This window comes from Anolis sagrei, chromosome 2, assembly GCF_037176765.1.
Source record: "Anolis sagrei isolate rAnoSag1 chromosome 2, rAnoSag1.mat, whole genome shotgun sequence".
Taxonomy (NCBI): domain Eukaryota; kingdom Metazoa; phylum Chordata; class Lepidosauria; order Squamata; family Dactyloidae; genus Anolis; species Anolis sagrei.
In genome coordinates this window covers 278,755,813-278,771,887 of record NC_090022.1, presented here as the reverse complement: position 1 = coordinate 278,771,887, position 16,075 = coordinate 278,755,813, and the positions used below count along the sequence as shown (strand labels likewise).

The 16,075-nt window shown below is 41.2% G+C and overlaps 1 protein-coding gene across 1 annotated transcript in view; it reads right to left on the bottom strand.

Annotated features, from left to right (window-relative positions):
* Nucleotides 1-16,075, bottom strand: part of GDNF (glial cell derived neurotrophic factor) — a 44,218-nt gene that overhangs the window by 13,150 nt on the left and 14,993 nt on the right. Inside the window, exon 2 of the mRNA XM_060761408.2 lies at nucleotides 5,857-6,054. Within this exon, the coding sequence (XP_060617391.2) occupies nucleotides 5,857-6,028 (172 nt within the window). The 5' untranslated portion in view covers nucleotides 6,029-6,054. The remainder of the gene's footprint in view (nucleotides 1-5,856; nucleotides 6,055-16,075) is intronic.

Below are 16,075 nucleotides of genomic sequence, written 5' to 3'. Positions count from 1 at the left end.
TCAGAACTGTGTGATGTATCGGCGAATAATGCATGCAGATCCCAGTAAGGTGGACTTTTGCAGATGGCAGATAGTAATTTTATCAGCGCCGGTTGTATTTAAGTGCAGGCAAAGGTCTTTAGATACTGCACCCAGTGTGCCGATCACCAATGGGACCACCTTGACTGGCTTGTGCCAGAGTCAGGAATATTGTGCTCCAAAACTCCAAAATTTGGAAGTATTATTATTATTATTATTATTATTATTATTATTATTATTATTGTTTGCCACAATCCTGTTGGATGGTGTAACTATGCTAGTATGGGTAACAGTAATGGTGCAGAGCTAAAATGATTGTGAGTTCAGCAGAGAAATCTGTTGATGTCAATAACCCAAGAATGCTGCTAACAGTCGTTGAAATACTTCAGAGGTCAAAAGCCGATAAAGTCCCTTTCATTGAAACAGACCAGGCTGAAAAGATAAACAGAATGATAGGCCAGAGAAGCTGTCACCAGAAGTCACAAGAATGAAGACTAAGGGAGCAGAATTGGGAGTGATGTCTTACACAAATTGTGTCCTGTGCTCTAGTGTGATAATGGAGCTCGAACAGTTGGGGGTGTTTTGGTTGTGCTGCAGCTGTTTGCCTCAGTGCTAAGTGAAGCATGGCTGTGTTTATTTATTTATTATTTATTTACTATATTTCTATCTCACCTTTCTCAAGCCCAAAAGTGACTCAAGGCGGCTTACAAATCGGCAGCAATTTGATGCCACAACAATTCAAAATATACAATTCAAACATTTAAAATAGCCGTATAAAATCAATATAAAATGAATACAATACAAAAACCATTAAAACAATGTCTTCCTGTTAATCTCACTTTCCAGAAGCATCGTCTTACCCTTTCCATGTTTCAGACTTACATAATTCCTTGTTTGTCTGTCTATTGTCCTCTTAAAGGGAGGCACAACTTTCTGGTTTACTTTGATAGTTTGAAATGTGTTATATTTGTGTGTTCAATTACTGTTGATTTTGTATTATATTTTAACGTGTTGGAAGTCGTTTTGGTTCCCTTCATGGGAAAAAGTGGCATATAAATACAGATTTAATATTATATATTATTTCTCTTATAGGAAGAGATGGCTTTCTCTAATACCTCCCTAAAGTCACTAATAACCATTTCAGAAAGGGGACTAGCTACGAGAGATACAGGACTTTATCAAAGGAAACTACTATTCCACTACAGTCAGACTATCATTGATAAGAGAATACGTAGGATATTGCACCCCTTCAATCGCACAATGATGGCTTTTCTGCAATTATACTTCCATAAACCTTCATAAACCCACCTTTCCAGTGTTCCTTTATTGTTTTAAATTTTAGGGAAATTTTGCAGTTAAATAACTACAATTCAATAACTCCAAAATATAAAAAATAGCAAATAATTTTTTTTGGGGTGGGATGGGGGAGGAAATGAATCCCACTCCATGATGTCATTCTACTGATGGTGTGCTAGCACAGATGTAAAAAAGGACCTTTTTTTAACCAAAGTAAATGATGGGAATGATGTTGGATTGGGATCAATTGACGGGTTTTACTATGTCAATAGCAAGGAACAGGAGAATCACAGGGAAGAGACAGGTCAGAAGTGGGATGCACACGATACAAAGGTGACAGTCCAGCTGCAATGCCAGTTTGCCTATCAAGTGAGACAATGTTCATAATTTCTGACATGTTCTTAACAGCATGCAAAGGAGTAAGTCTGCCTTATGCCTATGTATGCAACTGGGGAGGAGGGGGGGGGGTTAATATGCCCTTCTACTCTCTGCAATGACTGGATGCACCTCTGGGCTCACTGTAGAGTCCTCCTCCCACGGGTATTTGTGGCTGGTGGTGAGCAGAGGAATACTGGACAGGTGTCACAGCTAGATGCAAAATGATTACATCATCACCTGAGATCTCCAGAATAACCCAGCAAATCTCAACACCTGGCTATGGCAACACAGCCACATAATTTTCCAGGCCTCTCCACCAGCCATGGTGATACAGTGGCTCAATGGTAAGTCTGAAAAGTTCACGGCAACACAGTGACTCCATCCATGAAAGCCTTTGGCAACACATTAAATCTGAATTATTTGCAGGGTTAATTGTAGAAGAATTCCACATGCAATCTACTAAATTATGCTGCACCATACAGGATTCTAGCCAGAACTAGCATAAATCACCAAGAAAGAGAAACTTGAATATTATATATATATATATATATATATATATATATATATATATATATCTCCTGTCCCCTGCCACATGTGCTGTGGCCCAGTCTGTGTATATGTGTTTTGTATGTACATATATTTGTGTATATATGTGGTTTAGTGCATGTGTTGTAATGTATTTTTTATTTTTTGGCTTTTAAAGTCTCTTCCGCTGTGTTTTGCAGTGTTTTTATGAGTGATGGTCACTCGTTGACCTGTTAAGTGTATTGTGTCCAAATTTGGTGTCAAGTTGCCCAATGGTTTTTGAGTTATGTTAATCTCACAAACGAACATTACAGTTATATATATGCATACACATACATACTAGCCGTCCCCTGCCACACGTTGCTGTGGTTCAGTCTGTGTATATGTGCCTTGTGTGTGTGTATTATATATATATATATATATATATATATATATATATATATATATATTTGTATATGTGTATAAATGTGTGTTTGCGTATATATTGCATATATATGTGGTTTTGTGCATGTGTTGTAATGTATTTTTTATTTTTTGGCTTCTCTTCCGCTGTGATTTTCAATGTTTTTATGAGTGATGGTCACTCATTGGCCTGATCGGTGTCTTGTGTCCAAATTTGGTGTCAATTCGTCCAGTGGTTTTTGAGTTATATTAATCCCACAAATGAACATTATATTTTTTTTATTTATATTGATACACACACACACACAAAGCATTATTTTGTGTAAGAATTTTTACAGAATACAGACCGGCGCTTTCCAAGGATCCAGAGGGTGAATGGTACAGAAGAAGGCAGGAACAGTGAAAGTTAAATCATTTGGCCAACTTGAATCATTCCTGGAAGAAAAACGTGGCTTCTTTCCAAAATGCAAAAAGGGAAGCCCAGGAAAAATTCCAGTGGGACGAGAAGGAAAGAGGAACAGACGAGGCAGAAGAAGAAAGAATGTAAATGTGGTTTTGCATCTGCTGGGAAGATGCTGAAGAGGCGAAAGCAGCCTGAGAATCCTACTCTCTCAGGAAAGCAACAGTAGAGACTACTGTGTATACTTTACAACAATAACAAAACCACACTGGGAGCACAGTGCCCTATGTGATACAAAGGCCATGGATGACCTAAAGAACAGTGGGCGTATGTGGCATTTCTGCATATGAGGATGCTTGAGATTTTTACTTACTAAAATTCATCCTCCTGGCCACTTCCTTCCCTTATGCTATGTGTAGACCTTCTCTCCGGCTTATCAGCCCTGAAGCAAAACTGGCCCAAGTTACAATGGTCTGTGAATTTTGCTGTATTTCTCACTAGAATGACACACTTTGAACTTGACTTTTGATCAGACCTTTGGAAATGTATTTTTTGGACTATAATGCCATGAATCCGCCAGCTATCACAGGCAGAGGAAGATTCAGAGAGTCGTGTTTCAAACAACAACAAAAATCCATATTTTCATGCTGTAATTATGATAGAATTCTGGCCATTCTTGTATAGCAGGGGATTGGACTAGATCACTGGTGTGTAACCTTTGCTCTTCCAGGTGTTTGAGGCTTCAACTTCCAGAAGCCCCAGCCAGCTTGGCCAACTATCAGGAATTCTGGGAGATGAAGTAAAAAAAACAAAACCTGGAGGATCAAAGGTTGGAAACCACTGGAGTAGATGGTCCTTGAAGTCCCTTCCAACTTTTTCAATGAAAAAACACTGTTGTGTGGATTTTTTGGTGATGACAGCCTGGTTGTGGAATTTCCTTCCATCAGAGATCTCTGCCTGTCCTTCACACTTTCATTTTCCAGAATGGCTTGTATTCTGTTAGGAAGTTCCATCTTTGTAAGCCAACATGATTGTGCAAAACTGAATTGTGCTTTGCAGAACATCTCTATTCTTAGTAATGAATGGAGACATAGCTACATCATCAGGACTATTATGCAAGTGGAGCCAGCAGCATGCCAATGAGCAATGTATCTCAGTGAGCACCATGTCTTACATCCAACTGTGTGATGGAACATCTTGCATGGTGTCCCATGGTGCACCTTAGAATTCAGTAGTAAAGTTCTGTTTTGTGTTAGTGATGTAGCTCCTTTTATGTCTTTGATACAGGATCTCAGACATTGATTTACACAGACTAGGACAAATAATGTAACCAATTGATTACTGCTGTTTGCATTGTTTTAATGGTATTTTGAGTCCATATTTTGCAATTTATTATTTGTGATTTGAACTATCTGTCGTTGTAAGATTGCCAGCCACCTTGAGTTAGATTGCATGCAACCAAAATCAACAAAGTTCTTGATCCCATCACTGAAATATGCAGCCAACTCTCTGCCATCCATACACATGGTAGAAGATGTGCACCAGATCTCCATGGTATTGGAAGCTCTAGGGAGATCAGGAATCTTGTTATATACATGTTATGAACCAGAGCTTGAAAAAAACATGGCCAATTGTAGTCCAAACGATTAACTTTTCTGAACTCCATTATGAGGTATATACACACTGAATTCACTGACTTTGGGGCAGCCAGGCCCTCATTGGAGTTGGATTTGGTACATACAGAGAAATAGAAAGCATAAGCAGTTCAACTGTATTCTTGTTAGAGAAAATAAAAATAAAAAATTCATCATGAAAATCCCAATGAGAAAACCCCAACGGAATTTAGTTGCAAGGAAATGTGAATCAGATGGCAAAGGCTGGAATTCTGATTGTACTCAGTGGGATTTATGTCAGAGTAAACATGCATGAGATCCAACTATGGTACATAAGCCCTCCATCAAAATCCATTCCTATGAAAGCACTGGGTCATCTCTGGAGCAAGTGGTTTGTGGATTGCAACCTCTGTCCAACAACAGTATTTTCAGCAACCTAGCCCTCTACAGAATCAATGTCGAGCTAGACTATTGCTCTCAATTAATTACTTGCGAAATGAATTTTTATAAACTCCACTTTAGTGCACTGCAATATACTTCAACAGTAGACTTGTCAGCTTACCAAAAATGGCTAAAATCCATAAACTACTTAAACCATCTGTCAGCTCAATAAACAGCATAGTTAATAGTAAAGTTATTGGATTTTTTCCCAGTTAAGTCTTGCAAAGTCAGTAGGTCTTTGTTAGACTTATACAGTCCAAAGTGTGAACATGTTGCAGGAATTTGACATTAAAATGCATTTTTCCATTCTTAGCAGTTATGGAATCATGTAAAAAACTATCTGACCTTCCGAATTCCAATTATTTTCTGCTGGAGATACCCAAGAAGAATAGTATAGATTTCAACAGCCTTGAATTTTAAAAAATTACAAAGTAGTTTGATTTTAGACTTGACTCAGTTTGTTTCAAGAACCACCTTCCATGTATATTCTAAAGGTTTCATGGATGCCAAATGAGATGACAATATCATAGTGAATGAACAAGTCAAGCTAGGCATCTTGGTTCCCAATGTCTTCTGCATCATTAAAACCGTGGGCCAAGCCACAGTTTTATTACCTGTCTGCTTTTCATGTTAGCACACTTTTTGTCTTTGGGCTGGAAAAGTAGAAACCATTACAGGGGAGCTGGCTATTTGGACTTAACTGGGGCTTAAACAACAGAAAGCATAATTGTTGGAAAGATGACGTGTGAGCAGCAATGAGGAAAGGGGAGCTTATTTCCTTACAGTTCATTTGGCCGGCGTAGGGAGTCAGCAGCCTGTTGGAAGGGTGTTCCTCTTCTGTCCTCTTTAGCACTGAGTTGGCCTTCTCGGAAGCAGTCTTACCAGCGGGCAGAGGAAAGGTCGATATTGTGTTGAGTAGCACCACGCAGACAGCCACCACATCCCATAACTTCATCTTAGATTCCCTTCCAGCGCAGGACCCTGGCAAAGGGGAGACATGACATTAGTTTTTGCCTCTTCCCTCTGAGCTCCACCCATATGATTTATACCCCAGTCTTCCCTCCAACCTCCATCTTACCATCCTTTTCCAAATTGCCAACCTTCTGTGTAATTTTCATATTCCACCTAATATCAGTACAGAGTAATGACATTAGCCAACACACATGTTGGTGCCTCAAATGTTAGAGCTGTTTCCAATAATAATAATAATAATAATAATAATAATAATAATAATAATAATAATTTATTTATACCCCTGCAAGTTCAATACTAATCAAGGTGGCGAATTGCAACATTCACACTTGCCTCAAGCAGACAAGAGTTATTTCTACAACCCTGGATATTCCACAAATAGATAAACCCTACTATTTATTTATTTATTTATTTATTTCCTGCATTTGTGACCCGGCCTTCTCATCCCCAAGTTTCCAACAGACCTCACAACCTGTTGGAGCTCAGCCTGTGATTGTGTTTCAGGATCAGGGTGCTTTGGATGTGGGAGTGATGTCAACGTGTTTCAAGATGAGTTTCAAGATGGCAATGGTTTGGTCAGGGATCTTGATGCAGAGAATGACCAGGAGATCCCTGTTCAAAGTGTAGTTTCCCATGAGAATGTCCCTGAGGGGTGTGGGGATGATGGTGTGCTTTCTGAATTGTTACCAGAGATTTCCCATGATAGGGAACATGAAAACAGCTCAGCACCTGGCTCAGCTGCAGAAATTAATGAGCAAATAGATAGATGCAAGGAGATTAGTCGATACAGGAGAGCCAAACAGTGGCTTCGGCGGTCTGCCAGGCCCCGAGAAAAAAAGATAAGAAATTCTCAGTTAAAACAAAACCAATTTCTGAATTCTAGAGACTTAGCTAATGAGGAGATAAAAGTCCCAAGTACAGGATAGGTAGTCAGATGAAGTATCGTTTGGAATCAAGTCAAGTTCTCATTCTTGTTCATTGAAGTTTTGCTTGGGAAATTTATGTTTTAAGTTCCTTTGTTTTATGGTTTTGATTCTTGAATTCCATGCTTTTATATTCATATCTTGGGTTCATGTTTCCTGATTTTTTGCATTATTTTTGGGAAGTTTTGACTTTGTTTTAATGGACTTTGCTGGACTATTACCCTGGACTACTTTGTTCCTGCTTATCTTCTTACTCAATTGGATTTACCTATTTCTTTAAAGTGTTTTTTTTACCTTACTGCTTTTTAATAAAAGGATTGTTTTCCATCCAACGGTGTGGTGTTTAAAGTCAGAGGGTTTTTCCTGTCTTGGAATGCAACATAACCTCTCACTTGCCTAGTTTCCGACAGACCTCACAACCTCTGAGGATACCTGACACAGATGTGGGTGAAACGTCATGAGAGAATGCTTCTGGAACATGGTCATAGAGCCTGGAAAACTCATAGCAACTCAGAAATGCTATACTTTTAAGGACACAGATACTGCTTGCTATTTCAATTCCTTGCCTCAGGTAGAGCTAGAAAACCTACTATCCGAAATCTTGGTGAAGATAATCTTTACCAATTGGCCGATCCCATATACGACAGATGTTCCTAAGCCATTTGCTCAGTAGGAGCCCTACATACTTGATACTATCTGGGAACATGCCCATATACAATCAAATTTAGAAGGTACCTATTTAAACATACATTGAGAAAAGAGAAGGAGAATATTTTTATGAGTAAACTTGATTTTCCATGTCCCATTACCATTTATGATGCTGATTGGGGCTGATAGGAGTTGCAGTCACCCGACTTTCTCATCCCTACTCTAGATATAAATCTAAGTTCTAGATTTCCTATAGTGAAATTTAAGACAGAAACAAAGCAATATAAGCTTAATGCACTTGGAAGCTCAGTCTCTTGCTTCAGTCCAATAGACAAGTAACAATGCTTAGATTTAATCTCCCCACTACAGGACTGAATTGATACGAGTTGTAAGACAGGCAAGTTATACAAGTGTATTGCAGCATGTGGATAAAGCTGTCATATGTGGTTTTGGGGCTTTAGCCAAAAGCTTCTGAGTTTGTGGTGAACAAGAAAAAGAGAGAGTGTGAGAGCTGTGAATAGCACTCTGGAAAGAATCTGTGAAAAGGCTTTGACCTGTGTCTTCTTTTTTTTCCCAAGGAGAAGAGAAACAGGAAACTTACTGGGAGGAAAATGGACTGGACAATTTCACCCAACTGAGTGGATTCCAGTTGTGTTGGAGTACAATTCCCAAAATCTCCCAGTCAGCAGGTTGGGGAAATTTTGGAGACATATTATCCACTATAGCAGAATTTTCAAATTTTGAAAAGGTTGGGGTAGAAGATACGAGGCAAATTGCAGTACTAGAGTGGGATTAGATATCACAGGAAAACAGCTTCTGATAGCTGCTGTTCTTATTTTTCTTTATGTTGACTTCAACTCTCTTTTAGGATTTTCTCAGAATTTTTTTGTTGTATGTCTTAGCGTGCTTCTACACTGACACTATAAAGCAGAACTGTTCCAGAAATCTGTTTGAGGCTGGGACAATGGCCACAGTATCCACTGATCACCGATCAGAACTGAACCCACCAGTATATATTTTTTCTTAACCAGTCTGCTGAGATGCACTGATATGCATCTCCTTGTCCTTTTGGGATCAGTGCTGGACCATGGCAGGGTACAGGAAATGAGAAGAAAAGGGCGGAAAGTGAACATTCTCATAGGAATGATGTGGTTTCCCTCCCTTCTGGCCAGCTGTGTTTCGGCGATTTTAAAAAGTGCACCAGTGCTAGCAGTATCCTGACAAGCACTCTGCATTTTTCCATCTCGGCTTAAAGCCCTGCATGGGCTATACTCTGACCAGTTGCAGCATGTTATCTTTCTTATGTCTGACTTTCTGGTGAGTTCTTTTTAATGCATTTTTTAGGCTTAATAAACACAACATGCAATGGGAGGGGGATATTTTCTGGCTACCCTGCCTCCCAAGCCAGCTGCAAGCTGTATTATATGGTTTGTGTAGATCAGTGGTTCCCAACCTGTGGTCCATGGACCACTTGTGGTCCGCAAGAACAAAAATATGGTCCACAGCTTCACCATTAATACACTGTTGCCTTGAAACCACGTGGCAACGAAAGCGACTGGTCTCGCGAGATCCTCTTATAGTGCTAAGGCAATGGGGATGTTTGGAGGGGAGAGGCTGACCACCCACAAATGATTACTACTATCACATTAGCTCTATATTTTTAAATATGGTTTTCTGTGGGTGAGCAGATGGCGACTACTGGATGGCATATGTTCTCTATCAGAAGCTAGAACTGATGTGGTCTGTCCAATCCAATTTTCTGAATCAATTTTCTGAATCAAATAACCAAATTGAATCTAAAGTTGACCAAAAACTGATTCGTAACCCTTATGGTACTAATGTTAGAGAGTGGTCTCTGTTCAAAGTGGTCCCTGTTAAAAGTGGTCCCTTGTCAAGTGGTTCCTGGCCAAAAAAGGTTGGGAACCACTGGTGTAAATGACCTTGAGAGAGCACAACTTGTCCAAAGGCACCTGCAGATTTATCTGAAGAAGGATTTGAATCCTGGTTTTGAGTCCTAGTCAAACACTCAAGCCACTATACCATGCTGGCTGTTTGCACCACACAAGTATTTTTTAGAGTAACTGTATTCAAGAAAAAAACTCAAAATAAAACATACAAATGATTGTTTTTAGAGATGTAAATAAAAAAACTACACAACTACATGCTATCATACAGGACAACATACTAAACAACTCTTAACAATAACAAAACAGAAAGACAAAAGCAAAACATACACACAAAAAGAAAAACCCAATAGCAAAAACAGATCTACAAACTTCCTAATGTCTATCTAATGGTTTTTATCCCTTATTAGTTTATGCTGCGTTTTAATGATATTATATAATTATCCTTCTGCTTTTGGCTCAACTCAAGGTAAAGGTTTCCCCTTGACATTAAGTCTAGTCGTGTCCGACTCTGGGGGTTGGTGCTCATCTCCATTTCTATGATGAAGAGCCAGTGTTGTCTGTAGACACCTCCAAGGTCATGTGGTCAGAATGACTACATGGAGCGCCATTACCTTCCCACTGACCTACTCACATTTGCATGTTTTCAAACTGCTGGATCGGCAGAAGCTGGTGTTAACAGCGAGAGCTCACCCCACTCTCTGGATTCACACCACCGACCTTTCAGTCAGCAAGTTCAGCAGCTCAGAGGTTTAACCCACTGTGCCACCAGGGGCTCCACTCTACTAATGCATCAGTTGTACAATTGACAAATGCCCGCATCGTTGTTGTCAAAAGGTAATAAACACATCCCAATCTTTCCTAAAGTTAGTCAAAGACTTGTCCTTAGTTAGCATACAATCATGACCAAGTCAAAATGGAAAGCAGTGGTGACTGGTGGCTGTCGGATCAATTGAGTGGTGAATCAGTTTCAGATTTTAGCCCGAAGTTTTAAAGCCCTAGTAAGAGGCTGGAGGAATCTAGTCCATTTAATGTTTGGATTAAAACCCTGAATGGATCTACCACCTCACTGACTTGGAAGCAAGCTACCAGCAAACACTGATGCAAATTATGAAAAGAATGCTCTGCAGATTAGTAAAAGTTTGGGGAGTTCTCTTCTCTGTATTGTCGAAGGCTTTCATCGCTGGAATCACTGGGTTGTTATGAGTTTTCCGGGCTGTATGGCCATGTTCCAGAAGCATTCTCTCCTGATGTTTCACCTGCATCTATGGCAGTCTGACCTCAGAACCTGTGAGGGTGCTTGCCATAGATGCAGGCGAAACGTCAGGAGAGAATGTTTCTGGAACATGGCCATAAAGCCCAGAAAACTCACAACAACCAAGCTCTCTTCTTGTTTGCATCAGTTTACCTTATAAGTAACCACTTCTACAAAAAAAGAAAAAGAAAAGAGAAGTTCCACAGCTAAATGATACCTGGGCAGTACCCGTTCTATGATCTGGGAACCAGATGTGCAACTTCCCAATATACTCTTTGCTGTAGTGTGAAAGGTTACTTTTTGGGGCCACAACTCCCCCTGGTCTTGTTGGTGGGAGATTGAGAACTACAACCTGTAAAAAGCCATGTTCCCAAGCTCTGCCCTCTGCACAGGATCACAGGGCCTTTCCATTTCACCTTCTCTGAGCCCCATGTTATCAGCATTCAGAACAGTTTCCACGGCTCGCTCGGATATAACTTTCTGGTTTTGAACTTTTTTTAACTTGTTTTTTTTTAAAGGGGGAATTCAGATCAGGCTACAGCTAAACGGCCTTGATCCGTTTACATAAAGAAGGATCCTTTGGCTCTCACATCAAAGAACCAGTGATTTGGCAACTTTCAGTCATAAAACATTATATGGGTACCAGTCATGCCTGGTAAAATGGGAACAGGGACGGCGGGGGGAGGCGGGGAGTCATTTGCAAAGCTGGAAGAACATGTAACTCTCCCTTGGCTGCATTTTCCAATCCTGGTTGAAACTATTATCCACCCTGCAAACAGGCAATCTGGGACCAATCAGGCATTTCCCACCCTCTCAGCTAGTTCACCAGACCAGGCTGGTGTGCAGGCTGCATTGAATTCCACTGCAAATATCTCAAACTACAGTGTGTAGTTCTTTCAGAGGTGGATTTCTGACTCGCTGCTGAGGTACTCTGCACAGAAATTGAGGGGAGGCATGGCAATAACGGAAAGTGCTGGCAGATCCCCTGCACCATCAAGACCCAACATGGTGTAGCAGTTTGAATGCTGAACTAGCAATCTTGGGGTGGGGGTGGAGAGTGTATAAATTCCCACTGGATCATGCAACCCTCTGGGTGATCTTGGGTCCTTCTACACCAGGCATGGGCAGACTTTGGCCTTCCAGGTGTTTTGGCTTCAACTCCCACAATTCATAACAATTGGTAAGCTAGCTGGGATTTCTGGGATTTGCAGTCCAAAACACCTGGAGGGCAGAAGTCTGCCCATGCCTGTTCTACATAGACACTATAATTCAGTTTGGATGTGGATTAAAATGAGCTCATTTTGTGGCACTATGCCTACACAAGCACACCAGGTTGGAGGCTGGGACGGTGGTCACAATATCCATTAATCGCGACTCGGCATTGAATCCTGGAATCACAGAATCTACAGCTGGATAGGCTCTGGAAAATGCTTTTTTCCCTTTGAGATGCACTGATGCACATATCCATGGCTGTTCGCGATCAACGCACCGTGCCTACACAAAAACACCAGGTTGGTGGCTGGGACAGTGGGCACAAGATTCACTAATTACGGCTCGGAATTGAATCCAGGAATTGCACTATCTACAGCAAGACAGGTTCTGTAAAATGCTTTTTCCCCCTTAACCAGTCCTTTGAGAGGAACTGATGCGCATGTCTGTTCGTGATCAATGCACTGTGCCTACACAAAAACACCAGGTTGGAGGCTGGGACGGTGGCCACAAGATCTACTAATTGTGGCTCGGAATCGAATCCAGGAATTGCACTATGTACAGCTAGACAGGTTCTGGAAAATGCTTTTTTCCTTAACCAGTCCTTTGAGATGCACTGATGTGCATACCCATGGCTGTTTGCGATCAATGCACCGTGCCTATACAAAAACACCAGGTTGGCGGCTTGGACAGTGGCTACAAGATTCACTAATTACGGCTCGTAATCGACTCCAGGAATTGCACTATCTACAGCAAGACAGGTTCTGGAAAATGCTTTTTTTCCTTAACCAGTCCTTTGAGATGAACTGATGCGCATGTCTGTTCGTGATCAATGTACCGTGCCTACACAAAAACACTAGGTTGGAGGCTGGGACGGTGGCCACAAGATCTACTAATTGTGGCTCGGAATTGAATCCAGGAATTGCACTATCTACAGCTAGACAGGGTCTGGAAAATGCTTCCCCCCCCCCCCCCCTTAACCAGTCCTTTGAGATGAACTGATGTGCATATCCATGTCCATTTGACCATAACAAGGCACAGAAAATGAGAACAAAGGGGTGGAAAGTGAGGGTTCCCATGGGAATGATGTGGTTTCCTCTCCCGGGGGAGTAATTGTTTACCTTCTAGACAGCTGTGTTTTGGCATTTTTAGAAGTGCCTTAGTCTTAATGGTGTCTTAATATTTGCTCTGCATTTTCCAGTATCAAATCAAGCCCTGTATGGGATATACTCTGATCAGTTGCAGCACATTTTCAGGCCTATTTTGGACTTTCTAGTGGTTTTTTTATATGCTGTTTCTGGTTTAATCTGAGCTAAGGAGTGCATTGGGGGTGTGCATTTTTTGGACACCCCGCCCTCATGCCAGCTTGAAACTACATGATAGTGTCTGTGTAGAAGCACTCTTTGCCTATTGAAACAGTAGTGGCAAGCCTCCACTGAGTAAATCTTCCAAAAATAACCCTAAGATTGGATTGTCATAGGTCAACATTGGTTATGTGGCACACTAATACCCCTTACTATCTCTACAGCCAAGGTATGGCATTGTAATGATGGAAGAGTATAATTGTGTGTGTGCAGAGTACCTATCGCTTCACTACTGAGCTAGGAGCCCTTGGTGGTGCAATGGGTTGTGCTGGCAGGACTACTGACCAAAAGGTTGGCAGTTCGAATCCGAGGAGTGTGGTGAGCTCCCACCTGTCAGATCCAGCTTCTCATGCAGGAACATGAAAGAAGCATTCCACAGGATGGTAAAACAACCAGGTGTCCCCTAGAGAACATCCTTGCAGACAACCAATTATCTCACATCAGAAGTGACTTGAAGTTTCTCAAGTTACTCCTGACATGAGAAAAAAAAAAACCCCACAGAGCTAAGGGGAAAGGATTTCTTTCTGGAGGAGGAGCTCTGCACCAGCCAGAATTTCTCCACCAACCTGACTAGTAACCATGCTGGAAAATTATAGCCCCAAAAAGTAATGTTTGTAAGTTCCACAATGGAATGACCACACTCTTTCTCCTCAAAGTCTGGATTAGGGCTTCTAAGGCAAAGGACATGAAATCTAAATGACACGGAGATCCAACACCTCTCCCAGTGCTTGGATTTCAACTGGATTACAGCCTCATCCGCAACCCATTGAAGATGAGACGATTGGATTTAACCCGACTGGCAGCACATCCTGAACCAATTAGATCGGCCGAAACTACACACGTAGAGGGCAATGTTCCCCCTGCAGAGTTTCAAATGCTTGTTTACTCTTGTTAATTTTGGCAGAATACTACTTCCAAGTACTGGGTTAAAACCTGCAATTGGCCCTGGCCTGGAATTTTGAAACACCAGGAATAGATGTCGTTAAACCCTTGCGAGGTTCCTCGGGAAACTTGTTTGCTTTATTTTCTGATTAACAAATCAATGCCATGCTTTTTTAGATAAGCCACCATTTACTAAAGCAACAGAAATACAATAAAAATGTCAAAACCCTGCTCAAAATGTTGGAAAGCATTTAAAGGTATATAAATAGGGGCCATCAGATGGTGTTCAACCATAACTCCCTGCATTCCTTATCATTGACTGTACTGTACAGGGGTTATTTCTGAAAGATAGTTTTCCCCAAAGACAAACAAGCAAAGCCCCAAACTTGTAAATGTTTGTGTTTTCTAATTAAACTCTGAGTTGGCTATGATGGCTTAGGGATTCTGGGGGCTGTGGTCCAAAACAGCAAGATTGCATTTGTCGAGAAAGTAAAGACAGCCCTCCACATTTGCAGTCCCTTTCAAAAAGGGGGAAACCATGAATAAATAAATACCCTTTTACCTGAGAAAACACCTCTATAGGAACCTCATCACATTGATGAGGTTCCCTGTGCTGATTCACCAGCCTCTGTGGCAAATCTGCTGGACAGCGGGGCAATCCCGGTGCCCCGCGCCTTGCCAACAGCGACACTTCCCTATCAAACATGGGGAAGCATCACTGTGTGACTTCCCCCTGTGGTAGCCCCATTGTTCCTAATGGAACAACGAGGAGGCTACTGTGTTACCTGTGTAGTGTCCTAGGACACTGCCACCCAAATTGAGCAACTGAGTCTCACTGGAAGAGAGGCTACATTGTGTGCTGGGGGGGGGGGGTCCATCATTCAACTAGGGCATAACTTTCCTAGGATGCTGAAAATTCTTTGAGTGATGAGGTTCTAGGAATTTCTAGGACCCTTTGGCTTTCACATCAAAGAACCAGAGACTTTCATTCACAAAACATTATATTGGTTACAGTCATGCCTGATAAAATGGGAACAGGGATGGCTGGGGGAAACCAAGAAGTCATCTGTGAAGCTGGAAGCGCATGGCTTTTAAAGAGGCTGGACGGTCATCTGTTGGAGATGCTCTGAGTGTGATTGTCCTGTTTCTTGGCAGGGGTTTGGATCTGATGGCCCCTATTTATATTCCTTTAAATGCTTTCCAACATTTTGAGCAGGGTTTTGACATTTTTATTGTATTTCTGTTGCTTTAGTAAATGGTGGCTTATCTGAAAAAGCCAACTCTATGATTCTATGACTCTATAGTCAACTTTAGCCAGAAGTTGACCACAGTATCATACTGGAAGACTTGGAGACTCCTAAAAAGGTGTCCTCTTTAGGAAATAAGAATTAATGTATGATCGACGTCTGGTGGAAGTTGCATGTAGAATTGCACTAGAGGACCAAGATATTCCCAGAGGAAACTTTTTTTTTCAAATCCATTTATAATCAAATCTGCAAAGTTCAAATCCAGAAACGTGAAGGGCTGGCTGTATTACATAACTGGAGGATGAGAGAGAAAAAAGCCCCTTTTCTCATGACTGACAAAAAGGCTTATTAGTCTTCTTAGAAGGGCCTCCTTCAGTTCTTAATAACTGGACTGTTTTAAAAGAAGCCAGGTGGCACCTTGCATAGAACCAATCATCACGCAGTAAGGGCAGCATCTCACCTATCAACTGATTCCTAGTTTATAAGGCTGGCATCTTGAATCCTTGAATATATATCCAAATGCAAACTTGCACATTGCTGTTTGAGGTATGTTCCACCCTGTCTTATGGAACTTGCTCTTCAGTAATCTTGTTTATCA